The 24219-nt window shown below is 35.9% G+C and overlaps 2 protein-coding genes across 2 annotated transcripts in view; both read left to right on the forward strand.

Moving 5' to 3' along the window:
* Positions 1 to 24219, forward strand: part of LOC136854882 (chaoptin) — a 356140-nt gene that overhangs the window by 116844 nt on the left and 215077 nt on the right.
* LOC136854705 (uncharacterized) lies at positions 15735 to 16541 on the forward strand. Its single transcript, XM_067131289.1, has one exon. It carries the CDS (start codon positions 15735 to 15737, stop codon positions 16539 to 16541), a length of 807 nt encoding a protein of 268 aa, XP_066987390.1.

Consider the following 24219-nt stretch of genomic DNA (forward strand, 5'->3'; position numbering starts at 1 on the left):
CTCAGGAATGAGTGTAATATTAATTAAGATACGATATAATATAATAATTATCTGAAAATGGTAGATTTAATGTTACTTTATCATAATATTTCATAACTTATTGCGTACACAAATCACTAAGGACATTGGAAGGTCATTATAACCGTGATATATGAAGCCTGAATTAATAAAATATGACGTGAATGAATGAATATTAAAATGTTGCTACTGAGTACGTTAAGAAGTTTTCCATCGATCCGTGCCGTTATTAATAGTCATTCATTTTTTATTGGCTGCTATCAACCGTTAATGACTAAGACAGTTGCTATTACTAACCAACATTATTATTATTATTATTATTATTATTATTATTATTATTATTATTCAGAAGATGACGAACCCTATTCCTATCGAACAAGCCAACCGCAGGGGCCACTGACTTGAAATTCAAGCTTCCCAAGAATTTGGTGTATATTATTATTATTATTATTATTATTATTATTATTATTATTATTATTATTATTATTATTATTATTATTATTATTCAGAAATTGAAGATGAATGTAACAGAAGGTAATGTGAAAAACAGAAAGAGATCAGTTATTGTAAAAACAGATAAATAAATAAATAAACAGATAAACAAAAATGTAAGCAAATTACTAAGATACAAGGAGAATCGTATTGCATCTCCGCCTGAAACTTCTGAAGTTCCAGTTGAAATGGATATCAATATTCAGACGATCATCCATCAACTTAAATATTTCTTCAGTAGCGATATAAGTCGGGGAACTAAATGGTCATATTAGGTTTAAAATATTATGATTAAATGGTGTTCGGAATGTTATAGACCAGCACGGTATAGAAGGGAGCAATTTACCGGTGGTTACTGAACATTCATATCAATAAATTTGCCGTTTATTGGGTGTCTCTCTCTCTCTTCTCTCTCTCTCTCTCTCTCTCTCTCTCTCTCTCTCTCTCTCTCTCTCTTCTGTAATAATAGGGCAATGTGTTCAGGGTACGATCTATATATATATGTTATATATATACATATATATATATATATATATATATATATATATATATATATATATATATATATATATATATATATATATATATATATATATATATATATATATATATATATATATATATATATGTGTGTGTGTGTGTATGTATGAATATATGTATTCACAAATATATTTATATACCCCACCAAAGTTTATATGAATTACTAAATGAACAAGCACAGTGAAGTATGTGAAGATTTATATATAGAATCTAGAAAGAATCTTTGAGACTTTTAGCAAGAATTGGCTTTTACATATTGAAGATTTGGACCTAATGAATTTATCAGGATATTAAACTTTCAACGCCGAGTTAATTTGCATACATTATCCCTAACAAAGTTGATACAAATGACTGAACGAACAAGTACAGTGAAGCATTGGAACATTTATATTTAGAATCTAGAAAATATCTTTCAGACTTCTAGCGAGAATTGTCTCTTGAATTATGCTGATTTGGACCTAATGCATTTACCAGAAGATCAAACTCTCAATGTCATTTTCATTTACGTGATTCGGTCCGAGTGACGGGCGGTGGCGTTCACTGTGATCGCTGTAAATACAACGATCAGTGACATTTCCAGAGGGCGATTCGGTCCACAAACGAGCTGTTAGCGATACCGTTAATACTATTGATGCTATTCATGAAGCCTCTCTCTCTCTCTCTCTCTCTCTCTCTCTCTCTCTCTCTCTCTCTCTCTCTCTCTCTCTCTATTTCACAGCATACCTTTGATGAGATGTTCGCGCAACAGCAGCGAACGGTTCCAGGTAAACAAAGATCGCTCCATCCATACAATATTCATGGCGTTCCAGCTATTCGCGTAACAAAGGGGAAAGTGATGAATAAATGAGCGGAGTTGATTTCAAAGTATTTTGCCCGGATTGCATTATTGTTTAAATAATATAAAAGATAGTTTATGTCGGTGACCTGACTCTCGTTGGGAGTTTGAACAATAGATTTCAGATTTTTTTATTTAAATTTTTTTTTTTTTAGGGCGGTGGCCTTTTAAAGCTCCGTTAAAAAAAAAAGAAAAAGGTCTGTTGAAGGCTGGTCAGATGTTCTAATACGTGTCTGTTTTCTGTACTTACAAGGTCTTTCAATAGTCTGTATCTAGCCGTGATGTGTGGAAAGAAATTGCTTTTAGAAACATACCTGCTGCCTTGACATAAGTTGACGTATAACACGGCGAGGAAAATAGGATTGTCTTGGTAATCATAAAACTCCTCCTCCTCCTCCTCCTCCTCCTCCTCCTCCTCCTCCTTCTCCGCTGTCTTTCACCAGCTTCCCCAGCTGCTCGTATGATGAACATCTAATTTTATAACAGTTTTTTGACAGATGTTTTAAACGGATTGGTAAATATGTAGAGCTGAGGATTTGCTAAACAGATATGGTTACCGATTCTAAATAAATGATGTCACAAAAATCTGTCTAGCAGAATTTTTATCATCGTAAACAGAAAGCTGAATACATGACATTGATATATATATATATATATATATATATATATATATATATATATATATATATATATATATATATATATATATATATATAAATTTATAATCATTAGTTTGTAATGACGAAAGCCACATCCTAAATGCTTATGAATTTCAGTTCTGATTTACGTTAATATCACGAAGTTCGATTCGCAAGACTGAATTGAAATTAATCGGCTTCGTTCTGGTTACAATAACTGATTGCATTGAATGACAGTAAAGCTGATATAAGAATGTCTCCAAATTATCTTCATTGTTGATGATGACCATAACTTAAAAATGTTTTTAACTCTTATGTTATTCCACGTGGCCAAGAGAGAGAGAGAGAGAGAGAGAGAGAGAGAGAGACTTCAGACTTTTATGACTGAGAGCAGGGATTCGCCCATTTCTGTACTTGGTGGAAACAGAATTAAGGCAAGGAGAGAGAGAGAGAGAGAGAGAGAGAGAGAGAGAGAGAGAGAGAGAGAGAGAGAGAGAAACTCATGAATCACAATAGAGGTTCGTCCAGTTTCTGTACATTGTGGAAACAGAATTAAAGCAAGAGAAGAGAGAGAGAGAGAGAGAGAGAGAGAGAAACTCAAGAATCACAACAAGAATTCATCTAGTTTCTGTACATGATGGAGAAAACATTGAGGCAAGTAGAGAGAGAGAGAGAGAGAGAGAGAGAGAGAGAGAGAGAGAGAGAGAGAGAGAGAGAGAGAGAGAGTTCCATAACACAACAGCCATATCCACTCCATTGTCTTGGACCATTTCTAGCAAGCCAAAGACCATCCAGTTAGAACCAATTCATTGGGCCCAGCAGGACGATTCCATTATCAGTATTTGCTCAGGGCCACAAACCACCCTGGTATTTCCTTCCCGTGTCGCTCTGCAATACAGATTTCCGTTTTTCAAATCCGTTGGAAAGAAATGTGAGGCAAAATTCTTTGCCTTCTTTTTCCCACACTCGAGTCGTGTTTTCTCTCTCTCTCTCTCTCTCTCTCTCTCTCTCTCTCTCTCTTTTGAATTCTCGGCTGAAAGCAGAATATGGATCGTTCTTCCCCCCCCCCCCTCTGAAAAAATATTAATATTTTTCGTTTTCGGTTTCAAGGTCTTAAAGCATTGATGATGGCGACGAGTGACGCCAGTTTTAAGCCACGAATCAATCAATGGACGGTGAGGAAAGGTAATGGGAATTGGTTTGGGTAATGAAAAGTGGAATGTGGGAATTCTGGTCAGGGGAATCATCGAATGAAATGGAATTTTAACCATACGGGTAACTAGATGGCTGAGAGGGAAGTGTTGTGTACATAAATCTTAATGTATATACTGAAATACGAATACTCTTGCACAAACACATACACACAAACAATATGTATATATAAATACAAACATATATATATATATATTATGTATGTGTATATATATGTATATGTATTTATATATGTATGTATGTATATATTAAATATATATATATATATGTATATATATATATATATATATATATATATATATATATATATATATATATATATATATATATATATATATATTAAGCTTGTCGTAAATAATTCCTTTCGAGATATATACCATTTTATCAGAAAATCGTGATTATTCCCCAAAACTATGAATAAAGACAATAATGTTTAATACCTGAAAAACATGTATAATTTGGTCAAATCGTCTTATGTATACATCGCAGTAAAATCACAATAATCGACAAAACAGAAAAACCAACTAATTTTTCTTCGCCCCCCCCAAAAAAAAATTAAAATAAAAAAAAAAACTTCACGTCATGAAAAATAACATTTTCGTCGTTTTAGCAAATTGGACCCCGTCTCTCCTCCACCTTGTTTTGCGAAGTTTTCTCGATAATGATATATTATTTTTTTAGAAACTATTTTCTGGAATATGAAAACCCGTTTTTAATGACCTCGAGTATTCATTGTCATTAAGAATAATAATATTTGTGTTGGGTTCTGCCGTGAGGCCTCAGTATTCCTGTATCTCGTGATATTATGAAATCCTTTTCTATATTTTTATATATATATATTTTTTCATATTTCTAAATGCTTTCTATATATTTTTCTATACTTTTCAGAATACTTTCTTTATCTCTTATGTTTTTATATACATATTTTAATATTTATATTTTTTATATATAATTTTATATTTTTCTGAATATTTTTCTTTACTCATCTCGTAAAATAAGTCATTATCAGTTCAGACAATAAATATTTCTGCTAATATCTGCTAAGATCTGCATTAATAATATTCAGTGTATAATACTGACTATGATATTCAATATAGGTCAGCATTATATTCAATATTATATTGGTTATAATATTTTATATGTAATATACAATATTCATATTTTATTTTTGACCTAAGCAAAAGAGAGAATGGGTTTTTCTGACCATAGTAAAGTATATGTGAATTAAACAATTATATGTATATATATATATATATATATATATATATATATATATATATATATATATATATATATATATATATATATATATATATATATATATATATATATATATATATATACATATATATATATATATACACACACAGTTATAAAGAAGGAGAATGCAATAATCGAACTCGAGGCCAAACACTCAAACACACACATACACACACACATACAGGCTTTTAAACTTAATCAATCTTTCCCTTTGACAAGTGAATTCAATCAATATTTGATTTTTTCCCCCCCAGATTCAATACAGTCATTCTGATTGTCTGATAAAATATTCTCTGTATACTCTGTGATACGGGATTTCGGCACTGGACCTTAATTATGCATTACAATGGTAGTTAGATAATGCACGGAAAAAAAATTTTGATGACGGAGGTGAAATAGAATTTTTTTTTTTTTAGGTGAAATTTGCCATATTTCTTGAAGCTTGGATGATTCTTAAAAAGATTATGGATAAGAAATCGTTTGAGGCGGTGAATATATATATATTATATATATATATATATATATATATATATATATATATATATATATATATATATATATATATGTATATATATGTATAGTATATATAAATAAATTTCTGACTCATCAGGATCGAACCCAGGTTTTTTCAATTGAAAGGCAAGGGTGCTGCCCACTAGGCCATGCAATTGAAAGACCTGGCTTCTGATCCTGATGTGAGTCAGAAATTTATTTCTGTTCCACACGTGATTGTGTGTTGATTATTTCTATATAGTGTATATATATGTATGTGTATATATATATATATATATATATATATATATATATATATATATATATATATATACATATATATATATACACGGTCATTTGTAGAGGAACGCAAGCACCGTATTGTTTCTCGTTCACACAAACGCAAAAACATCAACCAGCACATGAAATCCCGCACGAAAAAAAGAAAACAAAAATTTTTAACCTCCACCAAAAAAGTGTAAAAGAGAGAGAGAGAGAGAGAGAGAGAGAGAGAGAGAGAGAGAGAGATTATCATAGATTTTCCTCCGCTGATTAAAACTGTTGCCTCAAATCGAGGACCAGTGACGCTTTGATCGTCGGGTCCCTTCTTCTCCCATCTCTCGCCATTATCTTATTTTATTTATATATTCATCTATTTATTCATTCATTCATTCATTTATTTATTCATTCATTCACTTATTTATTCCGCGCATAAAAGAACCGGTTAGAGGAACTCACGTACACGCATTTATCACGATCTACGTCGCCTTTGTGCTGATGGAAAAAAAAGGGATTATGAAATGGACCTGAAATATAAATACATACTCTCCTGCGCACTCCTTTCGTAAGGGGGGCGGGGGCGGGGGTCGGGGTGTGGGGTACAGGAAGCCATTTGGAGGATTAGGAGGGCGGGCGCAAGCATAAAAGATATTTACATTCGATGTGAAAATATATATATGCAAAAAAAATATAGATTCACGAGCCATTTACAGAACATTGATCAGAACAATTTCAGCCTCTACGCTGGAGATTTGGTTAAAGTTCGAATGTCTCTATGAACGGGGGAATATGAATATTTCACCCCTCCCTCTCCCGCTTTCCCTCTCTTTCTCACCCCTCCCCCTCCCCTACCCCTTTCCCTACACCTCCATGCAAAATAGGCGTGGTCCGGACACTGTTATTTTTGGACATCCAGATTTTTTAAACATTTCGCGTTCACCTTTCCTATATAAATCAAAAAATAAAAATAAATATAAATATAAATATATAAATATAAATACATCTATGTATATGTATATATATACATATATGCATTACTCTACCCAGAATCACTTTAATCCAGCCGGGATTCCAGAGTGGGAATCCTGGAACCACACCTTGCCGAATGCGCTGGAGAAAAAAAATATCGTCGAGAGTTTGTTTTCTTTTTTTTTTATTTCTCTGAATAGTATGGTTCTGTATACTCTCTCTCTCTCTCTCTCTCTCTCTCTCTCTCTCTCTCTCTCTCTCTCTATATATATATATATATATATATATATATATATATATATATATATATATATATATATATATATATTTACTTGTATATGTATGAATTTTTATCCATATCAAATATCAATATACACAGAGATATAGTACACAGACCAAAAAAACCTCAACCAACACTTCAACAAAACTAACCCCTAAACAACCCATCCCCCCCTCCCCTATTCCTCCCCTCCGCCCCACAAAAAAACAGAAAAACAAAAGAACCTCCATCTTCTTCCTCCTCCTCCAGGATGTTTTTTTTTTTTTTTTTTTTGCCAACCTGTTGCCACCAGTCGTCATAACCTTTGAGAAATGCCTTCTGGGTATCTTTCGAGTGGCCCATTGATCACAGGCGCCAGGGGCGCCTATTCCATTCTCCCGGTATATCATTACAGAGAGAGAGAGAGAGAGAGAGAGAGAGAGGAGAGAGAGAGAGAGAGAAGAGGGAGTACGGGAGCAAGGAGAGAGAGAGAGAGAGAGAGAGAGAGAGAGAGAGAGAGAGAGAGAGAGAGAGAGATAGAGAGAGAGAGAGAGAGAGAGAGAGAGAGAGAAAGGTGGTGGACAGGGAGAGAGAAAAAACAGAGAGAAAGTGAGAGAGGTAGTAGATAGGAAGAGAGAGAGAGAGAGAAACAGAAAGAGAAAGTGAGAGAGACGGTGGAAAGAGAGAGAGAGAGAGAGAGAGAGAGAGAGAGAGAGAGAGACTGTGTGATTGTTTTTTGATAGGAGAACTGAACTGCAGATAATAAATGCAAAAAAAGGTAGAATTTTCTACCGTGATTATAGTCTAAAAATATAATAGTAATAATGTAATTTATGAATTACATTATCTTCCATATTGACAAGGTCTAATTTAATGTCCATATTTGATAAACTCCGTCTTATTTCTTCGTTAACTGTTCCCATAATTCACGGAAGCAAACCACTTTTTTGTTGCAAATGACGAGGCCACATGAGTCCCTCTTCCCAAGAAGATCTCTCAGTTCAAAGCCTTCCAGTTTTTTCATTTAGGACCTCCTTTAAAGTATCTCTCTCTCTCTCTCTCTCTCTCTCTCTCTCTCTCTCTCTCTCTCTCTCTTTACATACATCCATCCACTCGCAAGCGGATTACTCTCTCTCTCTCTCCATTCACTAACAACCCCTTCTCCTCTCATTCTACTTAGCTCTCGCCTAATGCTGTTATTCCGGACATGAACGCCATCTTTGAAGAGGAGATGTTTAACCTTTTCATCTCTGGGATTATTCAGAGGGAAAGATTCTTTCCTGTCCCTTAATCCGGCGCAGGAACAGCGGGATTGGCAAATTTGCATTTATTAGTGTCTTCTTGGGGAGTTTTGGTGGTTGGGGGGGGGTGGGGAAATGTATATTGTAAGTTATATTATATATGAATTATGATATTTGAAATTTGAATTTATTACTACCTTCTTTGGGGAGGTTGGGTGGATGGATTTATGTAAGTTGTATATATATTATATGAATTATGATATTTGTCAGAAGATGGTTAATTATGTTCATTTCTGAACTGCCTGAAGTCTCAGGCAGATGGCGAAATGCACTTAGGGACATTTGAACCCCAGGGGCTAGTACTAAACACGGCTAAACAGTGACTCAACTGTAATGTTCCGCCGTGTTTAGTACTAGCCCCTGGGGAATCAGCTGTCCCTAAGTGCATTTCGCTATCTGCCTGAAAGGCAGTTCGCTAAATGCCTGGTTTCGCCACCTGCCTGTAACATATATACATGTGCGTGTGTATGTGTATGTGTATGTTTGTGTATATGTGTAAGTTCCTAAGGGAATTTTCTTAACACATATATACATTATTCGAACAAAAGAAAACTGATTTTTCCTTCTCCGGAAAGGCAACCACCCAACCACACAATTCTCAGCTCTGACGAAAATGGCTTTGCGACCAATTTATTAAGAGATTAAGGTATTTTTTAAAACCCCCTCCCCCCAAAAAAAAAATCACACACACACACACACACGCACGCGCGCGCGCACGCACACAGAGAGACGAAGAAGAGCAAGGCAACGGGAAAATAAAAAAAAAAGAAAGTTATATTTTACAGTGGAATCCAGATATTTCCCCGTTTGAAATATGCCCGGACAAGAAATCCTTTTCCATTCGTTACGGAGGAAGAATGATTTGTAGCAAACGGCTCCTGAAGATTGCTGTGACGTTCATTTGTCTTTCATTTGTCTTTCATTTCTCTTTCATTCGTTTCAGAGGAAAAGATTGACGATGGGAAACGTGGAATGATTTTTCGGTTGAATTTTCACTTTGATTTCGACAGGTGTGGATGCTGTAATAAGGTGTAATAGGTATACAGGTATATAGGTATATATATATATATACATATGTATATGTATATATATACATATACATATGTATGTATGTGTGTGTGTGTATTCATTTATACAGACAATGCACTCCAGCCTCATATGTAAACCCGATGAATATCATAAAATACCATCTATTTATTACTTAAATATCTCCTCTTCCTATGCACAGTGACAAAAGCTTCAAAATGATTTCCGGTAGAAGAAAAATGTATGTATATATATATATATATATATATATATATATATATATATATATATATATATAAATGTAATAAAGACTATAAAAAACAAAAGTGGCCCACATGCAAATAACCCCTCCCCCAAAAAAAATTGGGGGTCATGAATAAATTTAAAAACAAACAAAAAGATAAATAAAAATAAAAGGGACCGAAAGCTTTCGTTGTCGAGTATTTATATCTATATGGACTTATTTTCATTTGCGGGAATGTCACTGACCAAAGCTTTTTCCATTTTGCCAAATGGGGGGCGGCGCGCATTCTATTGGTAGCTTTGTTACCGTTTCAAATACCTTTGGCATTTAAGCAGTTTTTGTGTTGGGTGGGGGAGAAGGGAGGGGGAGAGGGGGGAGAGGGCCATAAACGCTTTTAACCGGATCCATTAAGCCTGGTCTCTGATTAAACACATAGAGTTGGAACATAAAGCTGCCCTTTTACTAAATGCCCACCACACGTCATCAGCGATATGTATATATATACCCAAAAGCCAGTGAGGATTGGAGTTCAGGCGGGGTGTGGACAGAATGGGACCTGGAAAAAGGATTGTATATTTATATATATATATATATATATATATATATATATATATATATATATATATATATATATATATATATATATATATATATATATATATATAATATAGAGAGAGAGAGAGAGAGAGAGAGAGAGAGAGAGAGAGAGAGAGAGAGAGAGAGAGAGAACTCATTGCATGTTGGCCTCTAATGGCCTAGATTTCATGAATATGACCATTAGATTTCAAACGCATCACGCAAAAAAAATGAATATAGAAATAAATAAATATAGCAAAACAGCATCTGACTTCACGCTGTCTGTCAGATTAGACAGACTAAATATTTTTTTCCATTTCAGTCAGAGTAATGTGCATCTGAATCTGACAGATTCAGATTTAACGGTTGGGTCAGTTTCACCTCATCAAGGGACGTATTTATGCTTGGAGTCATATTTTCTTTAATTCCCCAACTCGGAATGATTCAATTTTCCTATATTTTAACAGCAAGTTGCCCGTAGGAGTGTAGTGCTATCAGTGCGCCTCATGCGGTGCACTGTAGGCATTGCTTGAGGTTCTTTGCAGCGTGCCTTCGGCCCCCTTCGTTCCTTTTACTGTGCCTCCTTTCATATTCTCTTTCTTCCACCTTACTTTCCTCAACTCTCTCCTAACAATTGATTCATAGTGCAACTGCAAAAGATTTTCCTTCTGTTACACCTTTCAAACATTTTCACAGTCAATTTCCGCTTCAGCGTTGAATGACCGCATAGGTCCCAATGCTTGGCCTTTGGCCTAATTTCTATATCCAATTCAATTCGATAGTTGTTGATAATTTTCCCTTAATTTTTCGTGAAGGATTGGCTTGACTTGTTAGTTTTCTGCAAAGAAAATGATTGTGCCGGCTTTGTCTGTCCGTCCGCACATTTTTTCTGTCCGCCCTCAGATCTTAAAACTGTTGAGGTTAGAGGCTGCAAATTGGTATGTTGATCATCCACCCCAATCATCAAACATACCAAATTGCAGCCTCTAGCCTTAGTAGTTTTTATTTTATCTAAGGTTAAAGTTAGCCATAATCATGCGTTTGGCAAATTTAGGCAGGCCACCACCGACCCGTAGTTAAAGTTTCATGGGCCGCGGCTCATACAGCATTATACCTAGACCACCGAAAGATGGATTTATTTTCGGTGGCCTTGATTATGTACGATGTACAGAAAACTCGATTGCGCCTGAGAAACTTCGATTTTTTACTTGTTTTATAAGATCAAACATCTAATTAAATAATTGTTTTCATTTTTATTAATTTTTTTTGCAATGTAATTATCGTGACCTCTGGTTATATTGTAAGAACACCGCCACTCATTTGTCTATCAAGGTCACTAAAAGGGGAAAATGCTCTTAGTGGAATTTTAAGCATTATGAAGATATTATTTCAAAAAATATTTTACCGGAAGAGTGGGTAGCACTCTTTAACAAAATTCTCAGGAATTAAAATGTATTTCTTTTTGAAACGAGGCCAAGGACATCTTTTTCTGAAAGTGGTTGTTCTATAACAAAAAAAGGAAGGATTATATAAATGTATCCTTCACTGTAGTAGGATATCAAGAGTCCTAAGAAGGAATAGGTATGATTAAAGTATTTTTTGAAAAGGAGATAAGGTATATTACAAATTATTTTTACGTCCACAAGAAAAAAAATGTAAGCATTATTTAACAAATAAAAACCACTCGGGAATTTACAATATAAAAAAATAGTTTTATATTAATTATTTTTATATCCCCAAGAAAAAAAATGGTAGGCATTATTTAATAAATGGGAAGCTCAGTATTAAAAAGTCAGAATTTAAAATATAAAAAAAAAAGCAGTTTTATATCACTTATTTTTAAATCCTCAAGAAAAAAAGGTGAATATTTAACCATTTAAAAACTTGGTAATTTAGAATCTGGTGGAAATCAGTTCTATATCGCAAAAGAAGGAAAATGAAGTCACATTCCAATTGGAACTGATTTTATTTGTAGGGGAAAAAGATGAAAATAAAATACTATTTTACAAATAAAAAACCTTAGGATTAAAATATAGTAAATTGCTAAAAAAATGATTTTTTAAGACAGCTCTATACCACAGAACAAAAACTGTAACAGTTTGTGAAAGAGAGGAAAATAATATATTAAAAAATGGTGAAAACACCACTTTTTCGTGAATATTAATATATATATATATATATATATATATATATATATATATATATATATATATATATATATATATATATATATATATCATATATTATAATTCTACACAAATTCTCACAGTTCTCTCTCTCTCTCTCTCTCTCTCTCTCTCTCTCTCTCTCTCTCTCTCCCCATTCCATCATCTTTAAATATCATATACGTATAAAAAAAAACATTTATTCCTCTTTATTCTAATACAAAACACATCCCCTTTAAAGCGACGCAACAATGAAGTTCCGATGAAAAGAGGGGCGAATTTTCCGCGCATGCGCCTTCCCCCCATCGGATATTTCTACGGAGAATATTATGTCGATGTTCCGATGTTGTAATAAAGGTGATATCGCGATGTTGTCACGTATAGGCGCGCGGGAAATACTTTTCCCGGTTGTACTAGGTCGTTGGGGGGGGGCAGGGGCGGGGGCTGGCGGCGGCGAGGGGGCGGTGGGGGAATAGTATTCAGAGCGTGAGAACAGTAGTACTTGTGTGAAGTATTTATTTTTTTGTGAAGTATTTTTTTTTTATATTTTTTTTTTTGTTGATGGGATTTTTATATATATGAAAATGGAGCCTTGCGTAATATTGTACAGTCGTGAAATGTCCTGATGGAGTGATTGACTGGTTACATAATAGTACAGACGTACTGTAGAAAAGGCAATTATGTATATATATAATATATATATTTATAAATATATACAATATATATATATATATAAATATATATGTATATATGTGTATATATAATATATATGTATATATATATTTATATATATATATATATATATATATATATATATATATATATATATATATATATACATATATATACATATACATACATGTATACATATACATATATATGCATACATACATACAATATTAAGAATAATCCTAGAACCTGAAAGTACCGACAATAAACATGAGAGGCCTTCCATTTATGAAGTGGAATCAACGTAATCAATAATTCCTTAATGAACAGAGCTTAAACGGATAAAGAGCCTATTTAATTATAAAAAGATATATTTCTATTTTATGATATTGTAATGTTTAAATAATTCCAGCCCTGATTTATTGATAGGATTACGGGCATTAGAGGAAAAATTAATTTGATATATTTTATTAAGTTTTTTTTAATCCGATTTTCTGTTATTTTATGGTGAAATGGCTGAACTGAACTGAATATTATTCAGTGGCACAGACGGGGCCGCGGCTGAGTGGTAAGTCGTTTCATTGGCTTTCCCTTGGTCCCTACATCACTCCAGGACTACAGCTCGTCAGTCAGCCTAGTCGTGAAGCTTTCAGCCACGGCCCGGTGGTAGCCTATCTTATATTGTTGTCAGATGCACGGTCGTGACTAATTTAAACTTAAATAAAAACAACTGGGGCTTGAGGGCTGCAATTTGGTATGTTTGATGATTGGAGGGTGGGTGATCAACATACCAATTTGCAGCCCTCTAGCCTCAGTAGATTTTAAGATCTGAGGGCGGACAGAAAAAGTGCGGACAGAAAAAAGTGCTGACAGAAAAAGTGTGTACAGAAAAAAGTGGGGACGGAAAAAAGTGCGGACAGAAAAAGTACGGACAGAAAAAGCGCGGACAGAAAAAAGTGCGGACAAAAAAAGTGTGGACAGAAAAAGTGCTGGCAGAAGAAATGTGGACAGAAAAATGTGGACAGAAAAAGTGCGGACAGAAAATAGTGCGGACAAGAAAAAGTGCGGACAGAAAATAGTGCGGACAGAAAATAGTGCGGACAAGAAAAAGTGCGGATAGAAAAAAGTACGGACAGAAGAAAGTATGGACAGAAAAGTGCGGACAAGAAAAAGTGCGGACAGAAAAAGTACGGACAGAAAAAGTACGGACAAGAAAAAGTACGGACAAGAAAAAGTACGGACAGAAAAGGTACGTGCAGAAAAAAGTACGGACAGGAAAAAGTACGGACAGGAAAAAGTGCGTACAGAAAAGAGTACGGACAGAAAAAAGTGCTGCCAGAAAAAGTATTGACGGGCAGACAAAGCCGGCACACTAATTTTCTTCTACGAAAAACTAAAACTATCAGTCACATCTCAGAGATTTATATTCCCCACCGTAATCCACAAACAAAACGCTCTATTTGCCTTCGCAAACTCTCGCCAGTAAATAGATGAATAACTTCACGACTTATATCAGTGATTATTCGCGTGTCTGTAGAGGGGGGAATCTTTCTGTCTGGCGAAGGGTTAATGTGATGGAAATATATTGTGGTGGGGAAGGGAATGTCATAGATATTCTCTATTTTTTTGTGTGTGTATATTGCGACGAGATTGTGGTTCGTGCATTTTAAAATGCAGAAAAAGGAATCATTTCACTGACATCTTTATTCGTATCCTGAGGTGAATTATATGGACGAAGTAAATAAAATGTAAATGAAACTAGTTGGATTTATATACGTTTGGTCCCAAAAGAGATGTGCAGTTCTGTGAGGTTTATCTTAAAATGATTTGTTTTATCTTGAAAGGTTAATAATTTAACAAAATAATAAAAAAAGAAACTTGCATTCCAGAATAATTTTAAACAAGTAAAAGATGCGCCGAAGTATCTTCTTCCCAATCAAGTTTTCTGTACGGCAGCTACAACGTATAATCAAGGCTACCGAAAATAGATCTATATTTCGGTGGTCTCGGTATAATGTTGTATGAGCCGCGGCCCATGGAATAACCACTGTGAGGTGGTGGCCTATCCTATACCATTGCCAGAAGCACGATTATGGCTAATTTTAACCTTAAATAAAACAAAATTTACTGAGGCTAGAGGGCTGCAATTTGGCATGTTTGATGACTGGAGGGTGGATGATCAACATACCAATTTGCAGCCCTCTAGCCTCAGTAGTTTTTAGGATCTGAGGGTGGACAGAAAATTGCGGACAGAAAAAAGTGCGGACAAAAAAAGTGAGGACAGAAAAAGTGCGGACAGAAAAAAGTGAGGACGGACAGACAAGTAGCCATCTCTATAACAGTTTTCTTTTCCAGAAAACTAAAAAAAAAAACAGAAAATCACGACCTTTCAACTCTCGAGAAGTAAGAAGAATATAACAGCAACAAAAACAGCAGCAACCAAAGGAACAGCAGTAACAGCAACAGCAACAGCAGCAGCAGCAGCAGGAGCTCTCGGCGGACGCCATCAACCCGTCTCAAAATCCAATTCTTGTAGGCAGGAGTTAATGCAGCGTGAACGCGAGTTGGCTGCTCTGGGGAACTGCAGAGTCTAGCTTACGTTCACAATAAGTGGACACACACTCTCACTCTCTCATCCCCCCGCCCCCCGCTTCCCCCAGCCGCTGGATCCCTCCCTTCCCTCCCTCCATCCACCTGGGGGATGTTCGTTTCCTCCAAGCCACCTCGGGGATGGTCCCTTTCTCCCTCTCACCTGGGGGATGGTCCTTTCTTCCAAGCCACCTCGGGGATGGTCCCTCTCTCCCTCTCACCTGGGGATGTCCTCCTCCCTCCCTCTCACCAGGGGGACTTCTCTCCCTCCCTCCGTCCACCTGGGTGATGGTCCCTTTCTCCCTCTCACCTCGGGGATGGTCCCTTTCTCCCTTTCACCTGGGGGATGTCCCCCTCACTCCCTTCCTCCCACCTCGGGGATGGTCCCTTTCCCCATCCTCGCCTGGGGGATTTCCCATCCCTCCCTCTCGCCTGGGGGACGTTCCTCCCTCCTTCCCTCCCACCTGGGGAATGTCCCCCTCACTCCCTCTCACCTGGGGGACTTCCCTCCCTCCCTCCATCCACCTGGGGGATGGTCCCTTCCTCCCTTCCACCTCGGGGATGGTCCCTTTCTCCCTCCTTCTCACCTGGGGGATGTCTCTCTCTCTCCCTCCCTCCCTCTCGCCTGGGGGATGGTCCCTTTCCCCCCTCCTCACCTGGGGGACTTTCCATCCCTCCCTCTCGCCTGGGGGATGGTCCCTCCCTCCTTCCCTCCCACCGTGGGGATGGTCCCTTTCTCCTTCTCACCTGAGGGATGTCCCCCTCTCTCCCTCTCACCTGGGGAATGGTCCCTCCCTCCTTCCATTCCAACGTGGGATGGACCTGGGGACTTTCCATCCCTCCCTCTCGCCTGGGGGATGTTCCCTCCCTCCCTTCCTCCCTCCCACATGGGGGACCTCCCTCAGGCCACCAGCAGACTATTGGTTCTCCATAATACTCTTATTTCCCATTTCATGGAGATTAAATTTGGAGAATAAATTGAGGTTGGGTGTAACTAAGTACTTAGGATGCTGGTTAAAATCATTGTTATATATATATATAAATATGTATGTATATATATATACAATGTGTATATCTATATATACATATATACATATTTGTATATATGTATGTATAAAACCAGGATTAGCCATTATTTCACTGGTCAGATACAACGGAAATAGGGGTCTTTAGATCCTAAACTCTCTCTCTCTCTCTCTCTCTCTCTCTCTCTCTCTCTCTCTCTCTCTCTCTCTCTTTCACATATATAGAATTCACATCTTTTTTTTTATCCGTGAAAAATTCACACTCTCCCTCTCAGTTTTCCCACCTCGATAACCTCCAGAGCTTCATTTATCCCGATTCTCTCTCTCTCTCTCTCTCTCTCTCTCTCTCTCTCTCTCTCTCAGAGCTCATGTGCGTGCTCTATCTTAGCTTAATCTTTCCTCATCCTTTCCCAGACGATCTTTCCTTCTTCTTCTTTCTTTTTCCTTCGTCAATTTACATTTTTCGGTTGTACGTTCGCCTTTCTTATCTTACCTTTTTCCCTTATACTGTTTTTAGTCTGTGTCGCTTAATTTCTCGGGAGGAGGTGTCGGGATGAACGAGGGGGCGGAAACTCGCGAATTCACCAGAGAATTTTGTGTGTTTAATCCTTCGTTAATTAGGTCAAAAATTTTCTGCGAACTTGGAGGAAATGAGTCCAGGATGAGCATCCTGTGGGAATGGAAACTTGAAGGTGGGAGGGGTGTTTGGGATGGGAAGGGGTGGAAGTGTAGTGGCAAAGGAAACTTGATAGTTGATGGGGGTGGGAAGAAGAGTTTTTATAATGGCTAAGAAAACTTCATAGAGGCTGGGGCTGGGAATAGGTTGCCTATATTGGCAAGGAAACTTGGAGGGTGGAGATGGGAAGAAGAGTATTTATAATGGCTAAGACAACTTGATACAGGCTTGGGATGGGAATAGGTTTCTGCAATGACAAAGGAAACTTGATAAGTATGGGGATGGGAATAGGTTGCCTATATTGGCAAAGGAAACTTGCTAGAGGATGAGGATGGGAAGAAAAGTTTTTATAATGGCTAAGAAAACTTGATAGAGGCTGGGGCTGAGAATAGGTTATCTCCAATGACAAAGGAAACTTGACAGAGTATGGGGATGGGAAGAAGAGTGTTTGTAATGGCAAAGGAAACGTGATAGAGGCTGGGGATGGGAATAGGTTGCCCATATTGGCAAAGGAAACGTGATAGGGGATGGGGATGGAAATAGGTTGCCTATATTGGCAAAGGAAACTTGATAGAGGGTGGGGATGGGAAGGAGAATATTTATAATTGCAAAGAAAACTTGATAGAGGCTTAGGATGGGAACAGGTTATCTGCAATGACAAAGGAAACTTGACAGAGTATGGGGATGGGAAGAAGAGTATTTATAATGGCATAGGAAACTTGATAGAGGATGGGGATGGGAATAGCTTGCCTATATTGGCAAAGGAAACTTGATAGAGGATGGGACAGGAAGAAGTTAAATGTAATGGCAAAGGAAACTTGATAGAGGATGGGAATGGGAAGACGAGTGTTTGTAATAACATAGAAAACTTGATAGAGGCTTGGGATGGGAATAGGTTATCTGCAATGACAAAGGAAACTTGATAGAGGATGGGAATGGGAAGAAGAGTATTTATAATGACAAAGAAAACTTGATAGAGGATGGGGATGGGAATAGGTTGCCTATATTGGCAAAGGAAACTTGATAGAGTATGGGGATAGGAAGAAGAGTATTTATAATGGCAAAGGAAACTTGACAGAGGATGGAGATGAGAAGAAGACTATTTATAATGGCAAAGAAAACTTGATAGAGGCTGGGGATGGTCAGAATTTATCTGCAATGACGTAGGAAACTTGACAGACTAGGTATTAAAACATATCACCATACGTTCTCATTGCTAACCTCTCAGTTTTATCACCTGCATTTCTTATTGTCACTCTCGAAAGCCACGAAAATCGCCATACAATTTCCAGCCTTTCAATCAATCAATCAATGACATAAGTCACATTCGGTGCACTGTCATTTGAAAAATCGCAAAGAAAACCATTTTTGGGGCCCCGTTTCAAATTGCAATATATCTCTAATTTGATTCACAGGTTAATTCCACAGTATAATGAGATCCACATTGGCTTCCATTATGCTCAATGGATCTACGTATTATGGCTAAACAGGAGAATAATGAGTTACTGTATTTTCATGCCGGTGAATTGCTATTGCCTTGTTTACTGGGTACACATATTTCAATCGAAGGAAGGCGCGAGTGTTGGGCAGGAATGCGCTGTAAATATACGCGTAGGATTTTAGTGAATATTTAATGAAGGGATTACACAAAGAAAGTACTCTGAGGTATGTCAAATTCTTCAAACGCATTAATATTAAATTAGATAAGAATATAAAATTCAGTGTATTTCATGGTTTAATATACTTCATGGTGTTAAAAAATTAATATATATATATATATATTTCACGTTGTTCGTTCAGTACTTTGAAAATATCACACGAGAGGCAAATTTTGATAGAATTTTTAGTGAAGAAATTAATTATATTCTTAAAAAGATAATCTCTATGTATTTTTGAATTTTGCTTTCTCAGATTTTTTATTTGATTCTTCGGGTAAATGAAGTACATAAAAAAAATTCCCATCATATTGCAAAAAGCTTAATATGACATATACTATTCATTACAAATATCATAATATTCATTACATTTATATAATGTATAATATTCATTATACTTATTTGATATATAATATTCAATATATATATATATATATAAAATATTCATAACATTTATTTATAATATTTTAATATTCATTACACTTATATGATGTATAATATTTATTACACTTATATGATATATACTATTCATTACAATTATATGATACACAATATTCATTACACTTATGTATAATATTCATTACCCTTTATATATAATATTAATTACATTTATATCATCATACATAATATTCATTATATTATATGATATATATAATATTCATTACACTTATATGAAATATAATATTCATTACGTTTATAATAAATATTCATTGCATTTATATAATATATAATATTAATTACACTTATATGAGATATAATATTCAATAGACCTGTAAGATATATATAACATTTATACCACACTCCCACCCCAAAACGATCAACCCTCTAGTACATTTAGGTACGATTTCCCCCGTAAACAGAGAATCACAAATTCCTGCCCACGAAATAGACTAACTTATTATCCCTCCGTTCGACCATAGGGCGGTAAATCCATTACAGCGTAATGGGAGCCAATATAGAGCTCATTATCCTGTGTAATTAACCCATGGATCAAATCAGAAATGTAACGCCAATGAAAACGGAAGCTAAACCGTGTTATCGCCATGAATTTTTTTTTTTTTTTTTTTAGTGCTAAATGCGACCTTGGGAGAGTTTGGAGTTTGGGGTTGGTGTGACAACAGGGTAGTTATACTGACGGATGTACTTGTGATAGGCCTGTATTACATTGTTTGAAATGGGTGTTTAATATGTGTATTATATTGTATGTGACACGAATTTTATCACAAATGTTTGGTGTATTTTTTTATAAACCAACATAATGTAGATAAACCTGTTTAGGTAGGTTTTAGGCTTTTATATATATATATATATATATATATATATATATATATATATATATATATAATATATATATATATATATATATATATATATAAATATATATATATATATATATATATATATATATATATATATTATATATATATTCATATATATAAAAACACGAATGTCCTAAAAATATTTGATGTAATTTGACATCACAATATGATATATACATGTTTATGTAGTCTTTAGTGAATCTATATTCTGAAACCATCCATTACCTTCTGATTTATCTCCTCAAAAAGCTAATTATGGAAAGTATTTGTCAAAATCATTTTCTAATTTCTTTATGGAAATCTCTTCAGGATTTATTTATTTATTTATTTTGGCTTATCAATGGCTGGTCAATGGCTGGTTATACCACACCAAAGCATTACACTTTGAATTGTCATCTCAATTCATCTCTTCCCTTCTCTCTCTACTTTCTGTCAAGTTTCCTTTGTCACTAAACATTCAGTTTTCTTATCCACATATTCCTTAAAGTTTCCTTGACACTATATGTTTACGTCTTCCCATCCACATTCTCTGTCAAGTTTTCACTACCACATATTTCTACCCATTTCCATCCACTGTCAAGTTTCCTTTGTCAATGCACATTCATTTTTTTCAGATGCTCATACTTTTGTCAAGTTTCCATTGCCATTACTTATTAAGTTCTTCCCGTCCTGTATCTTTGTCAAGTTTCCACTTTCACCTCATATTCACATTCCCCTTCTTCGTCCTCTGTCAAGTTTCCTCTTTCACAACCTATTCACAATTTCCCTTCTTCGTCCTCTGTCAAGTTTCCATTTTCACCACATATTCACATCTTCCTGTCCTCTCTCTTTATTAAGTTTCCATTTTCACCACATATTCACATCTTCCTTCTTCGTCCTCTATCAAGTTTCCACTGTCACATATTCACATCTTCTCCCCTTCGTCCTCTATCAAGTTTCCACTTTCACAACCTATTCACATCTTCCCTTCTTCGATCTTTATCAAGTTTCCATTTTCACCACATATTCACATCATCCCTTCTTCGTCTTCTATCAAGCTTCCACTTTCACCACATATTCACATCTCCCTTCTTCACCCTCTATCAAGTTTCCACTTTCACGTATTCACATCTTCCCATCTTCACCTTCTATCAAGTTTCCACTGTAACCACATATTCACATCTCCCTTCTTCACCCTCTATCAAGTTTCCACTGTCACATATTCACATCATCCCTTCTTCGTCTTCTATCAAGCTTCCATTTTCACCACATATTCACATCTTCTTCACCCTCTATCAAGTTTCTCACGTATTCACATCTTCCATCTTCACCTATCAAGTTTCCACTTTCACCACAAATTCACATCTCCCTTCTTCACCCTCTATCAAGTTTCCACTTTCACATATTCACATCTTCCCATCTTCACCCTCTATCAAGTTTCCACTTTCACCACATATTCACATCTCCCTTCTTCACCCTCTATCAAGTTTCCACTGTCACATATTCACATCATCCCTTCTTCGTCTTCATCAAGCTTCCACTTTCACCACATATTCACATCTCCCTTCTTCACCCTCTATCAAGTTTCCAGTGTCACGTATTCACATCTTCCCCTCTTCACCCTCTATCAAGTTTCCACTGTCACATATTCACATCTTCCCTTCCTCGTCCTCTGTCAAGCTTTCCATTTGCAACCCAACACTCATCCTTTCTCATCCACCTCCTGATATATCATTTCCAAAGGGTGTTCAGCCGCATTCATCTCCTCATCCAATCTCGAGCAGTAATGAGTGAGAGATTAAAGCCCCCCAAAAGAGTTCAGAGAATTCATGACTCCTTCTCACGATTATTCCAGCGTCTCTCTTCTCGCGAGAAATGAAGCAACTGAAGGATAAGTGGGAGAGGTAAAGGAGGTTGAGAAAGAAGGTGAACTCGAAAGGCTTGAGTTTGGAAATAGGAAAAATAGAAATATGAGAGGATTTGGGAAGTTATGGTAAGGCTGGGTAAATACGTAAACATAGATGAGAGAGAGAGAGAGAGAGAGAGAGAGAGAGAGAGAGAGAGAGAGAGAGAGAGAGAGAGAGAGAGAGAGAGAGAGAGAGATGTCATTTGTGAAAAAGATCTGCACAGTTTGTCCTCTCTCTCTCTCTCTCTCTCTCTCTCTCTCTCTCTCTCTCTATATATATATATATATATATATATATATATATATATAATTATATATATATATATATATATATATATATATATATATATATATATATATATATATATATATATATACATATACACATACACAAAATGTATATACATATATATATATATATATATATATATATATATATATATATATATATATATATATATATATATATATATATATATATATATACATATATAGGTCAGGTATGCAAAGGTAAGCGACGAGCCATCTCTTATTTTATGTAAAATCACTGCCCACATAATCTTGGCAAGCATTTAAAGACCACTACTAACCATTCGATCCTGCTGATACCAAGAACTTCTTACTCCGCTCGACATAGCCTCACAATAACTCCAGACATTCGTGATTATTCTGAAGTCACAGATTTCTTGCTTGCGTACCCTTATGCCTGCTGCATCTGTGCGTTTGTATGGCTGTTTAAATCCATGCCCTAGCATTTAGCTAGTGAATTTACATAAAAAAATACGTAACTCGACGCCTACCTGCGCATACGTGCGCGAAGGCAGGTGAGATCGAGGGAACTGATAATAAAAGCTGTGGGTGTGTACGCTTAGCAGTGAGAGCACGTCTGAGAGGGTCGAAGAGACGCCTTCGTCCAAATGTGTCTCGGGGTTAATAATGAATAGACGCCGAGCCAGAGGCCTCCGATGGGTTGGGAATGAGGCTGGAGAGTTGGTTGTTTGGTTGGTGTGACCTTTGCTTGGGTGAGGTTAGAGGGTGGGGGGCGGCGTTTGCTAGATCAGATCTATGGGGAGGGGAGATTTTATTTCAAAGGTAGTAGGTGTCTTTGCCTGGGAAAATCTAGAGCAGTGGTTCTCAGCCTTTTTCAATGTGTGTACCCCTTTCAAAAAAGCGGTCTGTTCTCGCACCCCCTGAATTGCTGAAATAAAATAATAATAATAATAATAATAATAATAATAATAATAATAATAATAATAGTAATAATAATAATAATAATAATAATAATAATTAATAATAATAATAATAATTGTTATTATTAATACTATCATTATTATCAATCATTTATTTCATTTTATTTTTTTGCAGAAAAAAATAACATGCGTATATAAAACATATTTTGCTTTAATTATTCATAAAGCATCCTGGCACCCCTTACGAACCGGCCTCGCTCCCCCTATGGGTGCGAGCACCCCTAGTTAAGAAGCACTGATCTAGAGGGGACTTTTGGTAGATCTATGAGCAGAGATTTTATTTGAAAGGTAGGTATCCTCGTCCATGGAAGGTCTCGTTTTAGTGAGGCCAGTGACCTACAGAATTGCTTCGTGGGTATTTGTGATTATGGGATGCAGGTTCGATTCTCGCTACCGGACATAAGAACTGCTTCATATATCTTGCACTTGGATCTAAGACTTTGCACTGAACTGCTTCATATTTCTTGCACTTGGGTCTGAGGCCTTGTAGCGACAAGCATATCCAAAAAGTGTGTTAGGAATTCGAGAAGTTAAGGACAGGGCATTGTGGTGAAGAGTGGAAAGTAAATTCTATATATCAATTTGAAGTGAGTTGCTTCACATTTCCTGCACTTGGATCTAAGGCTTTGTAGTGACGAAGGTATCCAAATAGTGGTTAGGAATTCGAGAAGTTAAGAAGAGGACATTGTGGCCATCACAATTATGTACATATTTGGTAAAAATTTTACAGCATATATATATATATATAGATATATATATATATATATATATATATATATATATATATATATATATATACTTTTGAATACTTTTTCAAAATCCTTCGTCTTGGAAACCATCTTCGC

Source organism: Macrobrachium rosenbergii, chromosome 30 (assembly GCF_040412425.1).
Source record: "Macrobrachium rosenbergii isolate ZJJX-2024 chromosome 30, ASM4041242v1, whole genome shotgun sequence".
NCBI lineage: Eukaryota > Metazoa > Arthropoda > Malacostraca > Decapoda > Palaemonidae > Macrobrachium > Macrobrachium rosenbergii.

Coding starts and splice junctions, on each gene's coding strand:
- LOC136854705 (XM_067131289.1), top strand. CDS start 15,735: ATGGTCCTTTCTTCCAAGCCACCTCGGGGATGGTCCCTCTCTCCCTCT.